This window comes from Ruditapes philippinarum, unplaced genomic scaffold, assembly GCF_026571515.1.
Source record: "Ruditapes philippinarum isolate M1 unplaced genomic scaffold, ASM2657151v2 ctg2193_1_1_1_1, whole genome shotgun sequence".
NCBI lineage: Eukaryota > Metazoa > Mollusca > Bivalvia > Venerida > Veneridae > Ruditapes > Ruditapes philippinarum.
Window position 1 is genome coordinate 49,935 of NW_026852156.1, and position 8,952 is coordinate 58,886.

The following is an 8,952-nucleotide window of genomic DNA, read 5'->3' on the forward strand; positions in this document are numbered from 1 at the left end:
GTGTTATTTATTTCTTATTAAATATATATATTGGATTCACTTGGGCGTCCGTGGCCGAGTGGTTAAGGTCGTTGACTCCAAATCACTTGCCCCTAACCGCTGTTGGTTCGAATCCCGACAGGGACTTTGGACTCTTTCATGTGAGGAAACTATCCAGCTAGCTTACGGAACGTCTGTGGTTCTACTAAGGTGCCCGTTTGTGCCTTAAATAATGCACGGAAGGGCACCTGAGGTATTTGTCCACCAGTAAAGCTGGAACGTCGCCATATGACCTATTCTGTGTCGTCGGTATGACATAAAACCAAACCAAATCAAATATGGGATTACGTAATTGTAGTTTTAATAGTTTAACTGCTATTTTCTTTTAGAAATTTGCAGTTAAATACTATTTTTTATGAAACAAATAATTAATTTAAATCCCTGTGAAAACAAAAATTCAGGCAATGCAAAATCGAGTGAAAGTAAGCTGTAAAAAGTCAACCTTTCAACGATAAACTCGGCAAAAACGCAGTCACAACTACAATTAAACAAGCATTAATCAACTTTAAGATTCCTTTAAAATTAATCAAGTCTTCATGGTACAGCATTTTTCAATTTTAAATATTTGATAAAGAGCTTACAAAAAGATAATAGTAAGACAACATCTATACATTAAATCTTGCCTTTGCGGTCGTCGGTTTGAAACCCGTAGTGCCGTCATGAGCGCTCTTAACCATTGTATAGACAGTATACATAACAGTTCAAGAATGCTTTTTTCGGAATGGATTTTGAGTGTCCATGGTGAATATTTTGAAGGACTTTACCATTAATTTTCGCAGGTATGACTTATTTATAAAAACGCGCTGCCGTTGCCATTAATTAAAATATGCCCCTCGTACAAGTGTGGAAAAGTAGCTTTAACATTTTGATCCTGTTATCCTGCTATCTTTGTGTAATGGACATAACCTGTTTTAATTTAGGAACACTTTATTATTGTTTTAAGTAGTTTCAAGTTTAATGTTACTTGAAGCTTAGTTCAGGACATCTTTGCATGGATAAGTTATTTTTCAAATCATTATGATTGTTCTAACCGAGGAAGCTCTTGCCTATCGACTATGCAATTGCAATTCTAATTGAGTCCTTGCTAAATAAAGATTTATGTTAATCTTTTTAAATTGAATATCATGTAGGTTGAATTGCTTTGGCTTTACCCGGATTATTATACAAACATTTGTGTCTTGATGTGGAAATTTAATGGACAGAAGCATTTTATTTGTTGTAAAGCACATCACATGACAAAATATATCAACTTACTTTGTCAATATTTTAGAGTACAAATCAAATGTTTAATTGTCTGTATCATTATCCAAATTTATTTTTATCATTGTAGAAAGTTTTTGAAATTATAAATATTTGACAAGTATACACCAATTTCGGAGAACAACATTTAAAATGGAAAGGAAGCTATAAAAACTAAAGTAAACTATTTAAAAGATTTCCCATATTTGTCCATATTCGGGAATCGATCCTTGGCCATCTGATTCACACTTCAACGCTTTGCCAACTGATATCTACCAAGTGACCTAACCGGTACATCCATGGCTATCCATATCATAGAAAAGAGATATTAAAGAATCATACATAGTTGTATCTAAATTATCTCTTCCTTAACTAGAGAACATGATTATCTTTTTTTAAAATATGAGCTGTTCGTTTGAAAACAGATTTTACTTTGAAGTACATTTTTAATAACTATGCTTCAATCTTCCTTTTTTAACTGTTATTTCACCTTCAATTTTTCCGACCCTTTTACTGCAATCGCTATCTAGATTGAGTTCAATGGTTTGTATCAACATTAGGCCCTTTCATTGCTTTTTCAAACAAAATTTGTCTGCGACATTTCTGAGCAAGACGTGTCTTCAATTCACCTTGATTTCATAAGAATTAAGCTATTGTGCTAACAATGGCTGTGCAGTTTTAGTCGCAAGTTCAGGTTCAGTGATTCGTAAACAAAGTTAATGTTGACAATGATATGTTTGCAATGTGCAATAACCATAACTCTGTTAAGTTTGTTTATTTAAGTTGTCTACTTTTTATAAATCTGATTAGTGCCCCTTCCATACTTACACACCTTCCCTTACCTAAAAATAAGTTATTCATATGTTTTCTCCTCTCTTGTTTCCTTAAACATAATTCGCCTTAGAATATAGTAATTCGCCTTAGAATATAGTAATTTCGCCAATAATGTATCTTGTTTACGTGTCAGCGCCATCAAACATCGAAGGCGAAGACACAGTAAGTGAACATATTATCGTGTTTTCGTGTTTTCCCTCTTCGAGACACGAAAAGGCAAACATCAGCCACTATACTAAACAAGCATGTCTCTTAATCATGTTAATTGACGAATAACTAAGACACTTGTGTTGTAAGACAGATTTTATTGTACTAAGATAAGAAGACAAACAAAGTACACTAGAAATAATACTGTATTCCTTATTTGTCTGTGTAAAATAATTTACAAATCGTTTAGATTCTCTTCTTATGATTATATTGAAGCAGGACAGATATTACTATAACTGCAATTTTTTGAAACAAAATTCACAAACATACATATCTATGATATTGAAAAGGTCTATTTTCTAAACAAGTTTTATAACAAGTCATACTACTTTCTTTATACAATTTTGGTATTAAAACTAACAAAATGCATGTACATATGTAACTGTTCATTTTGTACATGAAGTCAGTATGTTCCTTTATTAATAAATATAGTATTTTATACTATGTGCATGTATTTGAAAGTAATATAATCAACAAATAGATACAACACATCATCATTAAAAAACAATATGCATTTAATTAGATACTGACATATAGGTATATTTATATAATGCATTATAAAAACTGTATTTCGCCACTTCTTCGTTTTCAGCGATTCACCTTCCTTATTCCGGTAGCGGTACTTTGTTAATGACAAATCAGTCACTTATCTTTAAAGTATAAACCATGATTTTGTCACTTTCCCAACAGGAAACTACAAGTCTTAAAGTTGTGTTATCAAAACATAAACAGGTAGGACCTAAACTATTTTCTCTTATTGAGAGTTCTACCTGATCCTTTCCATCATGTGACATCATAAGAAATTTGTCTGACTGATAGAAACCAACACAATACTGGCTATTGTTTATCTTACAAATATAACGAGGATCCGAGAATAATTTGTTATCTACAATTATGGGACTCATCCTTCGGTTTCTATTGATGTTTAAGATACCTTTATACACATCGATCACGAAAACCTCCATTGTTGTTTTTGAAATCGTTATATTTAATGGCCATTCAATCTCATCATAATGAGATAAAACCAATTCCCCAAACACTGTATATACCTCCATGTGACCAACACCTTCATCTTTTCTATTCTTTGATCCGGCGCAGCAAACATAAATCATCCCGTTATTGTATGCAATACCCCGACATCTATCGCCGACCTTGAATGACTGCTGTAACTCCATAGGTTCTTTCTGTGAGATAAACTGAACTGTCTTATCATTAATCAGAGTAACGGCCACCAGTGATGCGTCTATCTGACAAATACCAACAGGATTGTCAGTGACATTCAGCGAAGATATGATCTGGAAGGAATTATTCATTTTCTTAACACATTTATTCTTGTAATCTGTCATGATCATGCATCCGTCTTCAAGCATACACATGCCTAAAATATTGCATGACTGTTTGTCATCCTTTAGTCGCGCATTAAATTCAGCACATTTGTCTACTTCAATCATTGGAAAGTGAAGTATATTTCCAATTGTGTTGCATTCCGAATAAGTCGCTTGTCTATATGGCTCAAACCGTATTGCGCCTGATTTTCTTGACTTCTCCAAGTCTTCTAAACTATTGCGTGCAACTTTCTCCTCCTCGTTGACGCGTTTGATCCGTAGATATTTCTCAGATTCGTTTTCCTGTTTAGCAGCATTTATCTTCTTCAGACTTTCTTGAAGTGAAGCGATCCTCTCATCAACTTGTTTCATATTCGACTCTATATGTTGAAGTTTGGTCTGAAAGGTGGCATCTACTTCTTGAAGAAGTTCCTGTTCCATCTTGTCCACATGGTCGTTGATTTTCTTTCTTTCTGATTTTATTTCTTTAATCAATTGACTTTTTTCTGTCTTCGCATTTTCTAGTTCTTTCTGCCTGTTCTGTTTTAAGACGTGAAAACGGGACTGTAGAGTGCTTATATTGGCTTCGAGACGTTTAAGTTTCTTGGAGGTTTCGGTTTTACACGCTATGTCTGGTATAAAACTTATTCCTGTACAGCCACTGTAATAAAAGAGGCAGAAGGAGAAATCAATATGAAACATCTGTGCTAAACGTTATCTGATAAAACCATTGTCAGTATGTCATTAAATTACGATTTTGATACATTTTTTAAATAAATATTAAATAAATATCAAGGGGCGACATGCCTGTTTGAAAATACAGATATTCAACCTTAATTTTAGAAATGATCTAAACTACAAAAGATATAGAGTATGTCGATTTTTGCCAGTTACCTGAGTTAAAACGTACAAATTTATAGACCCTGAAGAAAATATTGCAATAAAGATTATTGCTAATTCTGGACCAATGATACAATAAACTATAAATTCATTTTGACGACAATAAAGAGGTTGTATCTTATTCTAAATATAAATATATATAACTACGTTTTCCTAATTGGGTCAAAATAATTTCCTTGTCAATGCATCGAAACTGAAAGTAGAATTTTTCATACCTGTGTTCAACAACCATGCACGTTGAGCAGCAAACCTTATCATGACCAGGACAGTAGACGTTTATCAATTTTCCTCCGTGTCTTTCACATCTTTTACTTGGTAATTCCTGCTTTTTCCCGCTTGGTTGTTTTACCGTGTCTAGTAACTGATGTCCTCTCATTACAGAAAACTTATTGTGATCACCTAAACATTTTTGACACAGATTTTCATCGCATTCCACACAATGTTTGAAAGCAGCCAAATACTTTCCTTCTTTAAAACAAGGAGAACAAGGAAACTCATACTCTATATCCGATCCTTGATAAAAAGATTGGCTATATTTACGCCCGTCTGCGGCCATATTTGCCGTTGCTATATTGTTTTTGCAATTGTAGTTCGACATGGGTGCATATGCGTGACCGATTTTCAAATGGATATACCATACTACATACATTTTTTGTTTGTCAAATGACTTTCTTTGTTTTTACAAAATTGGAAAATTGAATAGATTGTTTTGTCTTTGACAATTCATAACTTCAACATGATTATAAAATACTATTTAACAGCTCTATTCAGTGTGTGTTGTAGTTAATATGCACAGAGGGGAGGACATCTAAGCCTACCCTCGTTGAAGATGTTCTAAGAGACTGCTATTACTGAAGGAAAAAAAAACAATATAAACCAATGTATTCTATCATTTAGTAAAAATAATTTTATTCTTCTTGAAGGAGCATTTTTTATTTATGTTGACGGCAATAAATGCAGACAAATCATAAACGTCATTGATAAATATTTATCAATACTTCAAGACACCCAAGTCAGCGTTTTGGGTTTCCTTAACTACACACCATTTTGTTATATTAGTTTACTTCAGATAAATTCGACAACACAATACCATTTTTTTTATAAAAAAAAGGTTATGAACTGAGATAAAGTGTTTGGGGCGTTAACTTTATGCAAAAGATAATCTAAGGAATATATAGCATAATTTGCGTCCTTAAAACATGTACCTTAAAACATTTTGAAAACCACTAATGAAACATATGCTCTTTTTTCTTTACATATATGCTTTTATTTTATTTTAAAGTACATGTTAACTGTGCGTGAATAACATTTTGTTTTCGTGTAGCTCACGAGCCAAAACTGCTCGTTTTACTGACTTCGCTCGTATATATATACATCTGCAAAGAACATTTTACACTTATAAGATTTTATATGGACTTCTACGAGAGAAGCAATCGCAACTTTCTGGCCCTTCACCGTTAGTCTTCGAATAAATATATAGAACACAATAGTATGAATACACAGAACGGAAGCCGTATTGCGGTCAAATCTACGCTAATAAACTATACAATAGTAATTTAATTCTGGGAGTGGTTGACAAGTTTTTTCCAACATATCAAGTAAAAGTCCACCTAAAATAAGTGAATTTATAGATAGAAAACCAAATAATACATAATAATATTTACATACTTATTATTATGTTAGTAGGAAGCGAAAGTACAAAATGCCATCCTGTTAACATTAAAATAGATAAATACAGAATCCCAAAAGAAAGCCCAACACGGCAAAATTGAAAATGTTGCAGGCTCGGTTTGATTGTTCCTGTTCATGGACGGTACTGGAAAGTGCAAGTTACCGTCCACGCCCCCCAGTACCGGCATAAGCAGAATTCAACATTTAAACATGAAATAGTAAAATTTGAATTTAGAAACATCCGCAGATGTGTTCATACGGCGGTTATCATGGAACCTTCAATGTGACACTTCCGTGCCATTCCATGAAAAGCGGCGTATGGTCCCATAGTAATAAAAAGCGTATGCCCTAAACGAGAAAACAATGGGCAGAACTAAATAAAATGGAATTTTGAAAGGGGATCAGAGGTTATGAAGCCTGCGTATCACAGATAAGACGTCAAAAGACAAATTTAAAAAGCAGGCCTCATATCCTAAGGGTGATTCAACGTTATTCAAGTAGGAATATTGGAACCACCCGACTAGAAAATGCCGAGCAGTTGAAACTAAAAATACCACAAGCACAAAAATAATGTCGTGCTGAACGATCTTCAAGGATCGAAAATATAACATCATTGATTAAATGTACGGGGAGACTTTTTACAGCCGCCACACGGCACAATTTACACGGATGTGATCATAAAATAGATAAATACAGAATCCCTAAAGAAAGCCCAACACGGCAAAATTGAAAATGTTGCAGGCTCGGTTTGATTGTTCCTGTTCATGGACGGTACTGGAAAGTGCAAGTAACCGTCCACGCCCCCTAGCACCTGCATAAGCAGAATTCAACATTTAAACATGAAATAGTAAAATTTGAATTTAGAAACATCCGCAGATGTGTTCATACGGCGGTTATCATGGAACCTTCAATGTGACACTTTCGTGCCATTCCATGAAAAGCGGCGTATTTAAGTCGCTTTTGTTTCAAATTGTACATCTTTGGGATACGGTTGTCAGACATATTTTCAATCATAATTGTACCGAAACAGACTTTATCTTCGTTTTGATTTCAAATACATTTGTATATACATTCGTTTTACATTATCGAGGATTACGTTTACATCTTAAGCCTCGTGGTAGAACTATTTTCAATCCGGAATAATTAGGGGGTAGGGGACATATCCGAATGATGTCCCCGTCAAAAATTTTATTAACCCAGTCATGGTGTTTTGAAGGTACTGGATTGTTTGTGTGTAGGAAATGAGCAGTATTTTTGATATTTACCCGAAACTAGGCATTTTGGTAGTTTTGTATGTATTTGTGACTTTTCGATTGGAGGTGAAAAAGTTAAAAATCAAGCTTTGACAGTTGGCGCCAAACAAGTAAGAAATTTTGGATAAATTTTGTGAAAAATCATGACAGACACTTTATTGGTCAAATTTGAAAATGCTATTCATTACATTGTGTGTAAGGGATGATTTTCAAGGAATCGGGCGAATTCTGGAGTATGCTGCATCTTCATGAAGGTTACTTATATTAGTATATTTTAGGTGTGATTTTTGCTGGATGAGGGGAACATAAACTGCTGTCAGTCATTATTTTTAGGAGCAATGCATGTAAACTATTATATTCTTCAATGTGTGTCATTTATCCTTGAATAATGCTGTGCAACTGGTTATCTGCCTCTGAAACAGATTTTGAAATATTTTGTTATGTTTGATTTTGTGATTTTACTGAAGGAAGAAAGCTCACTTTTTATTCATTTTTGTACCAAATTATAATTTCTCGTGTGATTTAATTAAACTAAATGTGCAATTTTCAAACAATTCAAATGTTCTCGAAAATTATAAAAAGTAGGAGAATGCACTTGGTATTGATATGTGAAGAATGTTATCATGTATATGCTAGGTCTTGTTTGAATTTAGAAAACATTTATCACTTAAATTTATCAAAATAATGACCTTACCGAGGCTCAGCAGTCGCAATTACTCGTTTGTATTATTATACAAACTGGAGTTTGAACCAACGCCCCATTGCTATTAAGTTCCTCACTTTTTAGAAAGGAGCGTCTGTATTAGGCATTAAATACTTTAATGTGTCTAGATAACTACATATAAAAAACGAGATTCATTAATCATGTAATGTAAATGTCTTTTAAATCTATATGACATGATGTGGGTAGAAACTGTTAAACCAACAATGAATTAATGCATTGTAGACAGGAAAAGCTATTGTGTTCACTACAAGTTGGTTAAATCTGCTTGAATCTGCTGCTCAGAAGTCTTCAAAACAAAGAAGTGTTTGATTGTACTTAGGTGTTATTGATAATCTTATTGCAGTATCTTAGCCAAATAGGTTACTCAATAGCAACATTTCGGTCCTTTCCGTCAGTCTTCGGTGCACAGAACGGTTACGGTATTTCGGTTGAAACAGATAGCGGCACAGTTAATTCCATTGTATTGTGTAAGTCACATAAATAGAGTAAAAGATACAAAAGACAACTGTAGATTATATTTTGGTCTTATGTAAAAGTATCAAATCACACAATCAATACGATTATAAAGAAAAGTATAAATCTTTTTTTATTTCATAACAAAGGGTTTACTATATTTATTCAAGGTTCGATTGAGGTGAACACTTTCTTCAAACTAACAAAGTAAACAAGTTTTATGAGGCATATTTTTTTCATTGTATATTTTACCTTCCCAATATTTTATATTATTTTGGTGTATCATGGACACATAGTTATATAAGAT

The 8,952-nt window shown here is 33.4% G+C and overlaps 1 protein-coding gene across 1 annotated transcript; it reads right to left on the minus strand.

Annotated features, from left to right (window-relative positions):
* Positions 1-2,445: 2,445 nt before the first annotated feature.
* On the minus strand, positions 2,446-5,089 carry LOC132750858 (uncharacterized). The gene is made up of 2 exons (XM_060740921.1): positions 4,760-5,089; positions 2,446-4,305 (listed from the first exon to the last, which is right to left on the minus strand). Exons 1-2 carry the CDS (start codon positions 4,918-4,920, stop codon positions 2,958-2,960), a joined length of 1,509 nt encoding a protein of 502 aa, XP_060596904.1. The 5' UTR covers positions 4,921-5,089; the 3' UTR covers positions 2,446-2,957.
* Positions 5,090-8,952: the final 3,863 nt, after the last annotated feature.